A 17,205-nucleotide genomic window follows, 5' to 3' on the forward strand; every position below is an offset into this window, starting at 1 on the left:
GACTTACAGTGGGGCCTTGACTTACGAGTTTAATTCGTTCCATGACGGAGCTCGTAACTCAAATTACTCATATGTCAAATCAATTTTATGAACGTGTAAGACATGTGATGCTGGGCTGATGTTGTGGCGTTCACTGTGACGTTCGCTGCGCCAACTAGCGGTGGGGTATCTGAAGCTGGCTCTTAACCCGAATTTTAGCTCGCAACTCAAAGCAAAAAATCGGCTGAGAGATGGCTCGTATCTCAAAAAACTCGTCAGTCGGGACACTCGTAAGTCAAGGCCCCACGGTATTTGGAAATAGGGTCTGTGCAGATGAAATTAGTTAAAAATCAAGACGAGAGCGCACTGGATGAGGGTGGGCCCTCAGTCCCATGAGAGTGTTCTTACAAGAGACAGAGAAGGACACAGAGAAGCCCATGTGAAGACAAGGCAGAGACTGAAGGGATGGATCCACAAGCCAAGGAGCGCCAAGGGGTGCAGGACCCACCAGCAGCTGGGAGAAGGCCTGGGGCGGGTTCTCCCCTGGAGGCTCAGGGAGGAGCCAACCCCCAGGACATCTTGATTTTGAACTTCTTGCCCCCCAAGCTGTGCGAGAACGAGTTTTCGAGTTCCCGTTGTTTGAAGCCCCTTTACCTGTAGTGCTTTGTTACGGCAGCCCCAGGAACCCAGCGCGGCAGCTGGCTGTCCGGGTGGCGAGGTTTGCCCTTTCCAGTGGGAGAAAGACCAGCTGCATGAAGAACGCTTGGTCTGCCCACACAGCCGTCCAGCAGGTCTGTGGCTGAGCCAGGGAGGAATTAGAAACCGGGAGCTTGATTTTCCGTCCTTTATTTCTTTGACTTTTAACTCACAAGGGCAAAAAGAAATTTAATTCCAGCTTTGATTCCTTTGGACTTGCACTTCTTTGAAGTGTAACTTGCAAGGGACCTAATCTTCTGATTTTATTTTATCCCCAGAAACTTCTTAGTGAAGAAAGGGTTTCTCTTCAACCATGTGGCAACTCATTACTGCCTCTAACTTGCTGGAGGAGCTTTAGGATGTCACGTGATCACAGTGCAGAGCCTCTGCTAGACAATGCCAAATAACAGGGAGCGATAGAATCCGAGATAGAAACAGAAGAGGTGTAGTGTGTGTCCTTCCGGAAAATGTGACCTTGAGTTGATTTAACCCGTGTGGTGTTCCAACTGATTTCTGAGCTGTTTGGGATCAAAGTCTTTACTGCTCTCCAAGCTCCTGAGAGGATCCAGAAAAGACCAGTTTCTGGCGTGGGGTGGCGTCATCTCAAGGGGGGGGCAGTCCTGACAAACTGCTGGTCTCCTCCTGAGATGTGGGGCTTGTCTTTGGCCCAACAGGTAAGCCCAGTGGGTACAGAGGATAGTCAGGTGGCCCCCTAGTGAAGACAGGGGTTCTGAGACCCCTTACCCTTCCTCTAGCAGTGCCCAGGCACAGGCTGCGGGACCTCAATTCCAGGCAGGATGCTGGCCGTGTCTGCTCTGGAAAAGGCCTACAGACAACATCGGCACTCCCTCCTAGAGGCCCAGCCCCTGGGAGAGATGGACAAGGTCAAGGACGGGGTGTAGTGCTGCAAAGGGAGAGAAAAGGTCACCCTGGAGGGGAGGCTACTGGCCCATCTGTGTGTGGCTCTTGAGTCACATCTGTCACCCTGACCACCAGCATTGGCTAGTGTGAAGCTCCCAAACTGACCCCCATGAGACCCTGACGAAGGAGATGAGAGAGGGAATGTTTCACAAACATGGGTGGAAATGGCACCCTATCTGGGGATGCAGCCCAGAGTCACGCTGCCCGGGAGCGGAGATAAGAGTGAGGCCATTGGTCTGTCAGTACAAGAAACAGCATGGATGTTAGTGACAACGCATCACACTTAAAGGGATCCGAATTCTGAGAAAACGTAGCCGTGTATGCTTTTACCGGGAAATTCCTTCCATGTTGCCGAAGGAAGTGAAGACACCAAGGGAGCAAGTACCAAGGCTCAGATGGACCAAGGCCAGGGGTTAGAAAGAATTCGAGATTTGTGGAGAAAAGATGGTAAAACCTTCTTACTAGTTCACTTATGAGCTATGACCCTCTGTGTTCATTTTTTTATGCATCAGTGAGGGCGGTTTGTGAGCAAATGAAGAGCACCGATTACGATCATTGGTCGGCTATCAGCACCCAGGGATGCACGAACTTGCTAGACATCACCAGGAAGGCTGGCCAAGCAGGGCTGGGCACCATCGACCCTCCTCATGCCTCTCACAGGGAGTATTCAAACAGCAAAAGCCAGGGTTGGAGAGTGTTGTGAATTGTGCCTCCAAAAGACAGGTTGATAGTCTTAACCCCCAGTTCCTGTGACTTCAACTTGATTTGGAAGCAGGGTCTCTGCAGGTGAAGTGAAGATGTATGGAGTAGGGTGGACCCTTTAGGCTATGTGACTGGTGTTTTTATAAAAAGAGGGCCAGAGGCACAGAGACACGTGGATGAATGTGATGTGTGAAGAGGCAGGAATGGGAGTGATATGTCCACAAACCGAGGGACGCCCGGGATTGCTGAGAGCTGAGAGGGACGCACGGGACAGATTCGACCTCTGAGCCCCCAAGAAGGAAGCTACCTGCTGATAACCGGACTTTAGACTTCTGTCCTTCTGTGAGAGAGTGAATTTTGTTGTTTTAAGCTACCACTTTCAGTACTTTACAAAGGGTTTCAAAAGTACACCTGGAACCAGGATTCAAAGCCACCTCTCCTGCCACCTGCCTCTACTCGTGTGGGAGCCCACTGTCACTAGCTCAAGGGATGCAGGTCACGCAAGCACTTGCTCCACTGGAGAGAACGGCTGAAACACATGGACTTGGAGAGCGCATGTGAATGGAAGCTGCTCAGGTGCCCAGTGTGGAGAGCGGTCAGGCCTGCTCCAGGTATAGATTTTTTACTGGTACTTAAATACCAGACCAAACGCCCTCCAACCTGACTTTCAAAACTCAGCATTGGCACAAGGAGACTAAGTCTCCGTTTTTCATTCATGAGAAAAAGTTCTCATTGACAGCAGTGGAAGCTGATGGTACCAATTTCCCGGGGCCCTTGTTCGAGTCTCGCTGTGCTCACTGTGGTTCAGTACAGGACGATTGGGCCCCAGAGGGCGGTGTGGTCCCTATGTAGCCACGGACTGTGGAATTTGTGCACTGTGGAGCCCAAACTGCATCTTCTCTAAATTTCTTATTCATTAAATACCTCTTATCTGAACACAGCGCAATTTCTGCCTGTTCCCCTGGAGGGCCCTATAGCTAAGCTAAGCATGGCGAGCCGTCTCTGCTGCCTGGGCCTGGACTCCACAGGTTGGCTCCCCGCCAGCTGCCGCTGCGGCCAGGTGGGACTCCTCCTGTCACATGTGTGTCCCCATGCATGGGAGCTGGAACAGAGGGTGCTAAGTCGGCTTTTGCCAGAGGGAGAGGCCTTCCCAGTAGCCCAAAAGGACTTCAAAATGGATCGCAGTACCTGCCAACCTTTTTCATTTCTCTTTTTATTTTACTGTTGTCCTAGTGCTTTGTTCTAAATTAATCTTGGAAGCTCTGAGAAAGAACTGGCTAAAAGGCTGAGAGGGAGGAGGGGCATGGAATTAGAAGGATTCAAAAGCAGGGGACAGAGGTGCTCCGTGCCACATATATATGACCCTTGTCTCTGTCATCTGAGAATCTCAGGGACGGTCCCCCTCCTGAGGACAGGAAATAGGTAACCCCAGGTTTCGTGCAGAGCTTCAGGACATACCCCCACAGCTGATCCTGAGCTGACGAGTGGGTCCTGCCATCCTCAAACCCCCACCATAGATAATCAGGCAATCGAGGCAGAGACGAGAGCTAATTGGAGATGATTGATAGAAATAGAGAACTGCCAAGCTGTGGGGGTGGGGGGAGGGTGCTAATGTGATCCCTATGACCCCCACCCCCAGCCTTCCAAAACAACCCTCCTTAGAGATGTGGGTGCCTGTGTCCCCTCCCACCTGAACGGTGGCTGAGCTGCTCTGGGCTGGAGCTTCGCCGGGAGGCTGGGGGGACTGTAACCTGCCCCCTTGGGAAGGCTGTGAGGTGGGACTGACAGAGCACCTGTGCTGGCGGGGCTGGGTCAGAGGGTGACCACACCGCTGTGCAGACCCCCAACATGGGGTGCGATTTGAATGCCTGACTTTTCTTTGGCTAAGTGGATGTTGAAAAGATTGCCCGATAGAGCCAACTTGATGGGCACCCACCCTCGCAGGCCGTGGGGACCTCAGCTGTAAGTGGCTGTGGGGTGGACGCCTGGGCCAGGAGCTGAGGAAGGTTACAATAACTCAGCAGAGAGCAGGCCCTTCAAAGAGCGGAAACCTCCAGTGCGACAGAGAACCAGCCTTTGGGCAGCTGTCAGGACCAAGAGCTTGGACGGCCAAGAGTGAGCAGCAGAGAATACCTGCTCCTCTCTCCTTGTCCCTTCCACCCCGACCGTGGACTTCTCAGACAGGAGGGCTGAGTAGGAGAACCTCTCCTTCCAAGTTCGAGCTAGAGGAGCCCTGGTTATGAGACGGACGTTTCGGTATTAGACTGGCCTGCATCATTTAATCCCAGAAAGTGAGTCTGTGACAGGCAACACCAACAGGCCAAGCCCAGCCAGGAGGGGTCCTGGAGAGCAGGGGAGGGAGCTGCGGTGAGCTGGTTGGAGGGAAGAAAAGTCCAGATTGTTCCCCTTGGAGCTCACCCACGCAACATACTGGGTACAAATCTAAGAAACCAAAGTTCTTGGATGGCCTAACACCCCCAACGCCTGCCCCCTTCTGAATGGTGGTATAAGCCAGAGAGCTTGTCCCCGGGGGGAACTGCACACCCTCTGGGTGAGAACCCTGGGGCTCTGTGCTAGGAGGTTGCCTCCCTGTAGTGGTGGGGAGGGTGGGGAGCTCAGACTGGTGAGGAATGACTGCTGATGGGATGGGAAGGTCTGGGATGCCCAGCTGAAGGCGCTGAGGCTGAACTTCAGCCCCGCCCCATTTGCCTTGGGCTGGCTGCCCAAGAAATCTTAGGAAAATCTGCGTGTGTGCACGTGTGTGCGTGTGGTGTGCACTTTAGTTCTTAAAATCACACATATCAACCCCTTAGCTGCTTCTCTGTGTTCTCTGCCATAATACTAAATGTTAAATATTAAAGCTGAAATAGAATGGGGTGGAAAATGTAGGAAATAGCAAGGAATGAATTTCCACCTTCCATGCGAAGCTAAGGAATAATGCTCCTGTTCAATAGTCCTCTGCACTGAGATGCTGTAACCAGAGAAGCTCTGAAAGCTCTCTGCAGACACAAAGGTTCCGGGTAATCAACAGGGCCCAGCGGGGTGTCCAAAAATAGACTCCAGTGCACGCAGCAATGATGCAGATGACAATGGGGACATCTCAGAGCCAGGGGAGAGGGCTGGGGAAGGAGCTGACATTGGGACAACTGATGAGGCATTTGGGGGACAGAGGAAGTGATCCTTACCGCTATCGTAACACCACAATAAATTCTAGATGTGTGACTGGCAATGCAGTACTTACTAGCCACGTGCGGCCACTTAATCTATATTAGTTAAAATTAAATAAGAGTAAATACTAGGCATCTTTCAAGTGCCCAAGAAACCCCTGTAGCTAGCGGCTACCGTATGGGTCAACACGAAACATACCATCGTCGCAGAAGTTTATATTAAACAGGCTACTCTCAATGGTCCACATGCCTAAATGTAAGCACCCAATTAAAGCACCAGGAGAAAAACACAAATTTTAAAATCTTGGCATGTAGAAGTATCTAAAAACAACTAGAAACCAGAGAAAAATGGTTCCAGTCACAAAGTAAGGATGAAAAATTCTCTCTGTATCAAAAATAACCTCATAACCAAAGTTTCACATTATGAAAACCCAGGGGAAGATTTATAATCCACCCACAGATAGAGAGCTAAGTTCCTTAATAAAATGATAAGATGAATGCCGTACAGAAAAAATGTGATGGTGGGCAGGCATTTCATAAAACCAAAGATGCAAATGGCCCACAAACACATGAAACAATGTTTAACCTCACTGATCATTAAGGACACATCAATTAAATAATGGTAACACCATCATTAAATAATGGAAGAGGCCACTCTTCAACCGTCATTGGCAAAAAATGTAAAGTTCTCATGCAGCTTGGGCCAGAGTGTGGAGAAGCTGGTTGGTTCCTGCATGGTCGGCAGTTTGTCAGCAGAAATCTAAACTTGTAATGCACATCACCTTTGACCCAGTATTTCCGTCACTAACAATAAATATGCTTGCAACTGCTCACAAAGATATAGGCACTCAGGATCCCTTGCAGCATTATCTGTTACAGGAAAACAAGTTTAAAACCTCTGAATGTCTATGAAAAGGTCTATTGAAATAAACCATGCTGTAGTCATACAGCGAGATACCATGCACCCATTAAAAACATATGTGGGATAAGTAAAGATCCCGACGATATGTAATTAAGTGAAAAATGTTAGGCTAGAACAGTGCACTGTACAACCCTAACTTGGGTTTGTTTTGAGATGTAGAGCTTCTGCTGCCTATATGCAAATACACATGGACACAGGGTACGCACACCTGCTAGTAATTCCTCCCAATGAGTGGAACTGGGGGCGGGGTCTTGTTTATTTTTCTCTTTAGACCTTTTTGTGCTTGTTTTACATACAGGCACTCATTCATTTATATTAGAAAGGAAATAGTATCAAAAATTGGTAAAAGTGCTATGTAAATGGAACAGTCATCACTTCTTGCCTAAATTTAATTCCCAAGCACAGTATGTGCCTGAGTGAGGTAGACAGAGGGACGAGGATGCGTTCAGAGGCTACGAGGTGAAACTGCCGGGCACACATTGAAAGCAGGCCAGGGGATGCCAGAGCACCCGGTTCCCCACGTCTCAATGTCAAAACACCAGGCCAGGTGTCACCTAACTCCAGCCACCGGATACTTGGCAAGGGGATCCAGCTCTGACTCACAGAAGGATCTGGTTCCAGGGAATGTTGTCATCAAGGGCAAATCATGTGACACCCGGTGAGAGAGCAGCTGGTGGGAAGCCACGGAAAACTGAAGCTGGTCTTGGGGCTTCATGGAGGTTTTTCTATTAACCAGAGGGGAACTCAGGTGAGGCTATGGAAAGGTGCAGAGCAGACTGGCAGGCGGCTGGGGCAGTCACCTGCTGGGCAGACGCGGTGCCTGCGAAAAGTGCGCATGCTCTTCTGTCTTAAAGTCCAGGCCCTGGGACCATGGCATGGAGGCCTCCTGTGGACGCTCAGCCCCACGCGGCTACAGGCTGGCGCTGATGAGGACGTAAGCTGACAAGTACAAGCCTTGTTTTGTTCTCCGTGGAAACAATGGAACTTCAAGGATAAGGGAAAATGCTCAAATTTTTCAAATTCCCTCACATCCCACCACCCTAAGTGAACTCCTTTTATTTGGGCATATTTTCTTCCTGACTTCCTTCGCACAGATATATGTTTTTCTCATTTTGAATTAAAACATTCTAAAATGTAGCATTTCCCCTCTTTAAACCACATGATAGAACATGTATTTCCCACATCTCTGCATGCTTGTAACGTGTAGTTGTAATGCCTCAGGTTTTGCAGAGTTAACCACTGTTCCTGCTGTTGGCTAGCTTCACATTGTCGAATACTTCTGACCTGAAAGAAATTACTCCAATGAGCATCTTCAATGTATACAGTTTGTCCTCTTGTAAAATCACTCCCTAAAAGTATACAGGACGGAAGTCACCAGAACAAGGATCTGAACATTTTGGAACAGGTTGCCACCTTGCTTTCTGGCGGGTTGTAATAGTATTGCGTGCCTGTGAGTTGCTGAGAGGAATGAATCAGACAAGGGTGAAGCCACAAAGTTGGGAAGACAGTAGCTGTCTCAGCTTGGCTGCGAAACCAAAGTCCCACGGACTGGGCGGCTTAAACACCGAAACTTATCTCCCCCAGTTCTAGAGGCTGGGTGTCCAAGATCAGAGTATTGATTAGCATAGTTGGGTTGTGATGAGAGCTCTCTTCCTGGCTCCTAGATGGTCACCTTCTCACGATGTTCTCACATGGCAGGGGGAGAGAGAGAGGCAAAGAGAGAGATCACCCTCTTCTTATAAGGACACCAATCCTATCAGATTAGGACCCCATCCTTATGACCTCATTTAACCTTAACTACCTCCTAAAATCCCCATCTCCAAACACAGGCACACTGAGGGTTAGGGCTTCAACATAAGAACTTGCGGGGAGGGGGACACAACTCAGTCCACAGCAGCAGCCTTGCCCAGTAGGGAAGCTCCTGGACCATCGGAGCCCAAGGACCACACCAGCCACTCCTCTAGAGAAAAGCCAGTATGGTGTGTGGGAAGCAGCATGAGCTGTGCACGTTTAACAGAGTTCGGGGGAAAGTCAACAGAACAGAGGGATAGGGGAGGCTAGACTTCCAAAGTGAGGCCTGGAAACTGACCCCATCTTGCTCTGTGGGTCATCGGTGACCGCCACTGAATATGAGCTCAGCTGAGACCAACTGGGAACAAGCTCTTCCGTTCTAGACCTACAGGTTCTAGAACAATCCCCTCTCAGGTTCTCCCACCTCCAACCTTGTTGGACCTTAGGGTGACTAATGCCACCACCAGGAGGACCTTCCCAGCTTCCTTGGGACCCTGGGGTGGCATCATGAAGGCAGGTTTGTTTAGTTAGGGAATCTCTAGGAGCATTTTTGGCCTCCTGACATCCCCAGCACCTTGGCAACAGGTGATGCAAGAGCTCAGGCTGAGCTCAAAGAAGCCAGATTCACCAAATTAGTTCACATTGCATCACCTTCCCCAAACCCACCCAGTTGGGTCCCCATTGCCCATCTCATCACCATGATAAAATGCCCCACATAAACAGGGGCTGATCCTTCTGAAGCTGAGGGGCGCCGCTACAGTGTTTTGGACAGGTTCAAGCCTTGGACTGAGGAGAGGGCACGGTCCTCTCATTGCCATGTGCAAGTCCCAACTTGGAGGGCAGAGCCTTCTCAGCACAATTATAGCCAACAGCTAGAGTTATAAGCTTGAACCTGTGGTCCGAACACGTGGCCCCTCCTGCCTGAGTGATAGAGTTCAGGTGCATGTAGTTGAGTAGGATTGAAACCCACGAGAATGTTGTAAACACCTTGATCACACCCTTACTTTGCCTTGTGGCATCTGCTATAAAATACATGGCTTGTGGGCGCTGGCGCTGTCCATCAGAGGGGCAGCATCCCACTGAGACCCAGCTTTCATTCTCTTGTCTGTCTTTTCTAAGCCTTTCATCACCCCCACTCAGGGTCACTGAACCAGGCTGAGCTGGCATGGGTATGCCATGGCCGTGCCGGCTCCCCACATGAAGCAAGAGAGAAATGTGCCTGCAAATGTGCCCCTTGCCACATCTGTGCTCTGTAGGCCTTCAATATATCCTGGCCAGGCAGTGCTGGACAGCCCCGTGTGGCCAGAGGGATTCTGCTTGAGAGGACACGTGGTGCCCCAGAGACCAGAACTTGTGGGGGAGGCTGCTCCAGCAAGCATGGCAAGACTAGGACCCCACTCTTACCCCACCTGCACACCTGTACCTGTGGGAGAAACCTTGAGCTTTGCTGCTTGTTTCCCCCCACTCCCCAATCTCAGCATTTTCCATACCCCCACCTCCCCCAAAAATCTGTATCTAGAGTTTTGTGCAAGTAGTGTAGATTTTACTGTTGTTTTTTTTTATGGGAAAAAAATGTCATATAGTTTTTAAAAACCACTTCATATACTAAAATTTAATGGGATTGTTCCCATTAGTCATGTTGATTTTCTCTCTAGGTTTTAGGTCTGAATACTTATCACAGGATCTCTCACTCTTCCCTTCTTTTCCCACAGAGCCTTGAAACGATTCTTCTATAAATATTTACTTCCTCTCTTCAAAACAAACAAATGGCCCTGTTATTTGCCAACACTTGACCAGCTTCAGCTCCTTGAGCCTGTTCCTGGAGCTTCAGCTCATCTTGCCCATGAAGGTCAAGGTCAAAGGGAAGTTCAGGTGCCACAGGGCAATAAACTCATGCACCAACAGGGAAGGAAAACGGAAATCTGGCCCAGACCCTCGGGCCGAAGACATCGAAGCAGATGCAAAGTGTTAACTTAGCGCAAGTCCACTAGAGCACACACTTGAAGTGAGTTAATTAGTGATGAGAAAGTATTTACTCACCCTCCGCCCACCCTGATGGCTCTGAGAAGGAAGCAACTTTCCCGTTTCATTAACCGCAGTCCCAAATCTCTAGCGCACTGCCTTGCAAAGAGCAGGTGCTCAACAAACATTTGTTGACTAGTTAATGGGTCCTATTATTATGCGAAACCTGACGTAGCCTATGAATGTATATATCCTGAAAAATAAAATGATTGCAGAGGGCATATTTAACTAAACTCAGATGTACACTGAGCTTGAGAACAAATGTAAAAGGGCATTAAACATTGTAATTGCATGTGTGTAAATTAAATTAGTAACTGATGTGACTAATAAGATTGCGGGTGGGGTCAATATCTGGAAACATAATCACAACACTGTATCAGTAGGCGTTTTTAGTGGCTCGTTTTTACAGATGAGGAAACCAAGGCCTGAAGAGTTTGTCCTACAGCTACCTCAGCCATTGACCTTTGGGTGACTCCAGGAGAGCTTTGAGCCTCTGTTATCTGATCCATGAAGAAGGGCCATCTGGAGGTGCTGGGCACAGGTCTGGCGTGCTGGCGTCACAAGCACAAGACCGGTTGGGCCGATCATCGCTTCCAGAATCGCGGCTTGGCCGAGAGCAAGCCAGGCCGTGGTCCAGTCAGCTGGCAAGCAGAGGCGGGTGACCTGCCCAGGGCCAGAGTTGCTGCCAGAAGTCGGGGATCACTTCATGTTCTGTTCCAGGTCTGGAGGAGAAGAATTGGCTAGAGCACCCACTTCACCCCACCGAGGCCATTTTACCCTGGGAGTGACAAGGCAGGGCAGGATAATGGCACAACCCCTGGAGTCCCAGATCAATGCCTTTTCAAGGAAAGAAATGGGGATTGCTCTCATTTCTAAGGGACTTCTAGAAACTGCTTTGGTTTTAGACCAGGGGTGGGCAAACTTTTTGACTCGAGGGCCACAATGGGTTCTTAAACTGGACCTGAGGGCCGGAACAAAAGCATGGATGGAGTGTTTGTGTGAACTAATATAAATTCAAAGTAAACATCATTACATAAAAGGGTACGGTTTTTTTTTTTTGTTTTTTTTTTTAGTTTTATTCATTTCAAAAGGGCCAGATCCGGCAGCGGGCAGTAGTTTGCCCATTTTGCCCACGGCTGTTTTAGACCGTAGCCCTGCTTTGGTGTTCAATAAAAGAGCAAGGTCGGGCAGGAAAAGCGCCCTCCAGTTACACAGGAAGCAGCACAATAACCACGCACGTGGACCTGAACATGTTTTGTGATGGGCTTGTCTTCTATATCAGAGAAATGTGTCCGGGATCACGCTGATGAAATATGCTATTGTGTTTTTAAAATTAGGATGTGCTTAGGATGGAAGGCATGCCTGCTTACACTGGGGAAATAGAAAATTGGGCTTTAAATTCTGGGTGTGTCACTTCTGGCAGTAGCCTTGGGCAAACCACCACCTCCCAAACCTGCCAGGCAAGGTCTCCAAGGTTAAATGAGATAAGGTCAAAAGGTGCCTAGCCAAGTATTTGGCAGCGATTTGATAAATATTTAAACTGAATCTATATTTGGAAACCAAGCGACAATTGAAGAACAGAACAGCAGTTTTGGGTTGCTGTCATTTTGTGTGCATTGAGAGGGTACATCAAAAGCAACAGTTTCCCAAAGGTAGTAAATTATGAAGTTTAACAAAACTCCCAAAGATATTGTAGCAGATCATCTATAAAGCAAACAAAAAAGCTCAAGTGTAAAGATGCTTTCAAAAATATATGCCAAATGTGATGAGAAGAAGTAAAGTTGGTAAGCATTACAGAAGCCCCCCTTCCGACTGCCTCCATCAATCCATTCAAAATCATTACTTGGTTTTCACATGATGTGGGAGACAATTATATAATTTCAACAGTGTCTGTAAACTGCTCATTTGCATCTTATTTCTCAATGTCTAATTTGTTCATCAGGCAGAGCTATGTGTATAAAACCAGCTTTTTCATCAGCTTGCAGAATGTGTATAAGCAAATCAATCTTCCATTTTATGAGAGAAGAACTCATACACTCCGTATTATCATGCATTTTGCACTTGATACACAGAGGAAATGATTTGCACGATTGTGTTAGCGTGTGTCTGTATAAATATCTAAAAAACGCCGGCAAACCCAAGGTTGGTGTGTGGATTACAGATGCATTTTCGCACCCCAGAAGCTGACATGAAGGTGGACCAGTGCTTTCATGGAGTGTGGGGAAGATGGCTTGAGGAGGTTGCTAGGAGCATAAGGCATCTCTGCCTTTTACCTTCATTTGAAAAAGATGAACAATAACAGCAACGTTGCTGTGTGGCTACTCCTATCAGGCAAGGGCGGGGCTGTGGCCACTAAGCAGGGGACTGTCTGCACTGGGGTGGCCACCACTCCCTGCTCTGGGCTCCCTGACACCCCCAGCCTGGTAGGTCTGTGACCATACTGAGCCCCACCCCTGTGAGGGTCCAGGACTTGGGAGCTTTCACAGACTCAGTTCTGCTCCTGCGTCTCCTTCTACCAAATAGTCCCAGTCGGGTAAGGGACTTCACCCGTGGGGATCAGTTTTCTCTGTAGTGTGTGAAAGGACTCCAAGGTCCCTTTCACGGTCTCAATTCTGTGGCGCTCTGAGGCTGCAGCCTTCTAATGACTGTGCTCCAGCACAAATCTTAGGAGCCATGACCCTGGCCTGGAAGCAGACGGCTCAGTGGAGCTGAGCTTACACTGACGTGCCACTGAAAGGACCTGCTTGGTCCAGCAGCCCCACTCCTGGGTAGCAAATATCCAGGAGATATTTGCACAGCCAGGTTCGAAATGTCCATCAACAGATGAATGGGTAAACAAAATGTGATCTATAATTCAGCCCTAAAAATGAAAGAAAGTCTGACTCATGCTGCAATATGGATAAACCTTGAGGACATGATGGTGAGTGAAAAAAAGCCAGTTCCACTTAGGAGATACCTAGAGTAGTCAAATTCATAGAGATGGAAAGGAGAAGGGAGACTGCCAGGGGCTGGGGGAGGGGAGGTATTGTTTAAAGGAGGGATGAACTTGGCTTAATGTGTCAGGAATCCTGCTGGGTCTTGGGAGTGGGGAGGAGGGCACAAAGGCCCAGAATGCTGAAGGTGTTTCTAACATTTGTCTGGGGAATTATGAGCCCAGAGACTGTAACCCAACGAGGAGGGGTACCCGGGTGTCTAGCCACACTCAGGCTGCCTGAGCAGGCTTTAATGGGGATGTCAGAGCTGCTGACTTCTTTTTCCAAACGAGGGGTGGTGGCAGGAACTGGGCTGGTGCGCACAAACTAGGCACATCTACCAAGGTCTCATTTGCCGTGGGCGAGCCCTCTGCGTGCTGGGGCAGCTGCTGCAGCGTGGTCCAGCTCCGCGGGGTCCCGGGGGTGAGCTACGCCTGGACCAGGGTGGGGCGGACAAGCAAGGGGCTGGGGACCCACTCTGAGCAGAAGGCAGCGCTGAAGAGTTTGCAGCTTGAGATCTGTGTCCTATCATTCATCTATCTATCTACCTTCTAGTCTATTTTTTTTTTTTTTAAAGGAAAAGGATGCCTAGGAAGCCTCCGTAGTATTTCATGGCACCTACCTCTCATCCTTGTCTAAACTTCGGTTCACTCCTGGAGTGTGAGCACCCAGGGCCCCGAGGGAGCACGCCCGTCACTTTCGGGAAAGAAGGCCAAAAGTTAAAAAAAAAAAAAAAAGGGGGTTGGGGGTGGGGACAACAAACTGCCATTGGGATACACTGGCGAGTGGGGAGTCGCAGAGGCTCCTTGCAATTGCCGCTTGGAAACAAAAAATGCGGGGGGCGGGGTCGCGCAGTGTCTCCGGGGTCCGAGGCGCGGGGAACCACGGGGCAGCTCGGGGCCCGCAGAGACGGCTGGGCGGGAGCTGGACCGCGCCGGAGGTCGGCGGGCTGAACGGTCCAGCGCCCTCGTCCCCGGGTCCCAGCTGCGCACCGGACCTCGGTGGCCCCACGCCCTCTCCCCGCAGTCCACGCGGGGCGCCGACGCGGCGCGGACTACAAGTCCCAGGAAGCCCAGAGGCCGGCGCGGGGCGGAGCCTGGCGCAATTCCCCGGGATCCGGCGCGCTGGGAAGCGCCGCCGAGGACGCAGTGGCTGCGGCAGCAGCGGCCCGAGGGCGGCGAGCGCGCTGGCGGGCGGGGCGGAGGCGGGGCCGACGTGGGCTGGAGCGCTGCGTGCCAGGGAGGGGGCTGGCCGGGCTGGCGGCTGGCGGCACTGGGAGCTGGCTTCGCGGCTGGTACGGCGCTTGCGGCTCGGTCCCGGCTCGGCGAGCGGCGCACGGAGGGCTCGGCGTGGGGGCTCTGGCGCGCCGGGTGGCGCAGCACGCAGCTCGCAGACCCACGCCGCCGCGCGGCGCTCCCATCTGCGGGGCCGCTGCCCGGGGGCCGGCCCTCGGCCGCGGCACTCGGAGCGCGGCGGCTGCCTGGCTTTAATGGCTGCTCGGCCGGGCAGTGTCTAGAGGTGGAAGCGGCTGCGGCACAGGAAGGCGCCGGAGCGAGCCTCCTCCGGGCCGGCCGCGCCCGCCGCGGAGCGCTCCATGGGGGCCCGCTGACCCGGGCGCCGTGGCCCGCTCGCTCGCCGGCCGCGCGTCCCGGCCATGAACTGAGTCCGCGGGCCGGCCCCGCGCCTGCTCCGCCCGCTCCTTTCTTCTCGCGCCTCCTCCGCCCGCCGCCGGCGGGCCCGGCTCCCCGGGGGCTGCGGCGCCCGGGGCTCGGCGGCCCGCGGGCCCCGGGGCTCGGGGCGGCGGCGGCGGGGGGCGCGCGGCTCCGGGCGGGGCGCCTGCACCATGAACTACCAGCAGCAGCTGGCCAACTCGGCTGCCATCCGGGCCGAGATCCAGCGCTTCGAGTCGGTCCATCCCAACATTTACTCCATCTATGAGCTGCTGGAGCGCGTGGAGGAGCCGGTGCTGCAGAACCAGATCCGGGAGCATGTCATCGCTATCGAAGGTGAGGGCTGGCTGTCGCGGGGCTTCTGGAAAGCGCGGGGGAGCGGGCTCCACCGGCGCGGCGCGCGCGCGTGTGTGTGCTTGAGTATGTACACACGCGCCGGGCCGTGGCACGCGGCTGCCCGGCCGAGTGAGCACTGCGGTGCTTCTTACCCTGCAGGCCGGGCGAGAGCCCAGGGGAGGCCGAGGGCCGAGCTCTGCTAGGGAGGATGGGCAGTAGAGTCTCTCCTGTGAGAAAGTGGCTGGACGCGGTTGTGTCCTGGGTCGCCCGAGTGACCCGACTGGCCCAGCTGATGCCTGGGGGTAGCTGGAGGGATCGGGGGTAGCTGGAGGGATCGGCGCCACCGGGACCGTGACAGGTTACCAGATCAGGGCCCAGCGTCTTGCTGGCCGTTGAAGATGTGTTGTGAGAAGTGCTGCTGCGGGGCGTGAGGCTTTGCCAGCGTGTCTTTGCTCCGTTCAGGGGCACCATGGAGGCAGACAAGCGGAGCTCTTGCAGAGTCAGCTCCGTTGCAGGCAGCGTTGTGTCCCGTCCACCTGTCCCTGTGCCTCCAAAGAGTGTTTTCTGTCAAAGTCCCGGCAGAATGAGAAAGTCCTTAACCAGGAGGATCGGGGGTTCCTCAGCCTCAGGGTCTCACGTTCACATTCCTGGAAGCCAGCCACCCTTACTGCAAGGCAGGCAAGGCTGTGACCCTGCAGGAACCGTGAGGCAGCCGGCCTCTCCTGGCCTCGTGTTCTCTTTGGATGACTGGTGGCTCTTATTCCTCTGCTCCTTGGCTTCTGGATTGTCTCCCTTATTCATTTGGTCCTGCCAGGATTCACCGGGGAGACCAGCTGGGATGTAAACGTGGATTGTGGGGTTATATCCCAGCCACAATCAGCCAGCAGCCTTTCCCCTCTCATCCCTGTGGGCCAGTGTCCACAGTACAGAACTGTCCCGATGGGAGGCCAGTAGGGACGCTGTTGAGGGAGGCCCTGCAGGAATGTGTCTGAGAGCCTGGCTTTAGGCTGTCACCCACCACCTCCGCTCCATCTTCAAGGGAGCAGGCACGGGCCACAGGAGGGCTTTGCTTTGGCACCACGCATTCTGCACCACTAACCCCAGGTTGTCTTGGTTTGACGCTTGGCCACTCAGGTGGAGAAGGTGAATATTGTGGTGCTGATCCTCTTGGTATTGGGCAGCCCCGGGGACTTGAACAGTGGCCGGGCCAGGCTGCCGATTGGCCGGGCGTATCCATAGAGGGCTCGCTAATTCCCCTAGAGTGCTCCAGTCTTCTGTGGGGCCTGGCTCTCAGTGCCCCTGGCCGCTCTCTTGGCAATTTAAGATGCTTCCAGATTCCTCGGGAGGCAGGGGCTGCGGTGGCCTTGGGACCTGCCCAGGATGCTGATGGTCGGGTGGTAGGGCAGTAGTGCTCCTCTGGAGCCCGAGCTCTGTTCTGTTGCCGTCAAGTGAGGGGACATGGTGCCTGTGTGCCTGTGTCGCTGTCTCCCTGCAGCTCTCTCGGGCATCCACCGGAGTCTGATGAAACACTTTGAAAGTCAGTGCCAAGTCCTGAGTGCACCTGGCTGCCAGCACCTCCTGGCTGCGCAGAGCCCTCCAGCTCAGCGTGATTCATGACACCTCATTTTCATTCCCCATTCTTGATGCCCAGCTCCAGGCGGGGGTGGGGGGTTGGGCACTTCCAGCAAAGCCCATTGATTGGGCTTTCTAGAAAGAGGATGTGGTTTTGTTTTTCTTTTTTTTAAAGAAAACACTGTGTGGTTCCTGGATGATGGTTTTTGGTAGCTTGATGTCTGCCTTTATGATGTGAGACTTGAGTTCCCTTCTTGGCTGAATCCTTGTCATTTTTAATAAGACTCAGAATGCATGAAGGAGTCCTGCTTGGGGCTCTGACGGTCTTGTTATTTTTCTGTCAGAAAAGGAATGTCTATATTCTGTCAGAGCTGTTGTTCATTTAACGAGGCTTCAGAATCATTCAAATATGCTTTTCATGATTATCAGCAATATCACCTTCACTTGTATAGAAC

At 52.1% G+C, this 17,205-nt stretch overlaps 1 protein-coding gene across 4 annotated transcripts in view; it reads left to right on the forward strand.

Moving 5' to 3' along the window:
- Positions 1-14,387: 14,387 nt before the first annotated feature.
- The window catches only part of AGAP1 (ArfGAP with GTPase domain, ankyrin repeat and PH domain 1), a 413,197-nt gene continuing 410,379 nt past the window's right edge, over positions 14,388-17,205 (forward strand). For 2 of the 4 annotated variants that reach the window (XM_036318654.1, XM_036318655.1), the window contains exon 1: positions 14,388-15,178. In XM_036318654.1, coding sequence (XP_036174547.1) covers positions 15,016-15,178 — 163 coding nt within the window. In that variant the 5' untranslated portion in view covers positions 14,388-15,015. The remainder of the gene's footprint in view (positions 15,179-17,205) is intronic. The other 2 variants (XM_036318656.1, XM_036318657.1) reach the window with 1 other exon arrangement.

This window comes from Myotis myotis, unplaced genomic scaffold, assembly GCF_014108235.1.
Source record: "Myotis myotis isolate mMyoMyo1 unplaced genomic scaffold, mMyoMyo1.p scaffold_m19_p_8, whole genome shotgun sequence".
Classification (NCBI taxonomy): Eukaryota; Metazoa; Chordata; class Mammalia; order Chiroptera; family Vespertilionidae; genus Myotis; species Myotis myotis.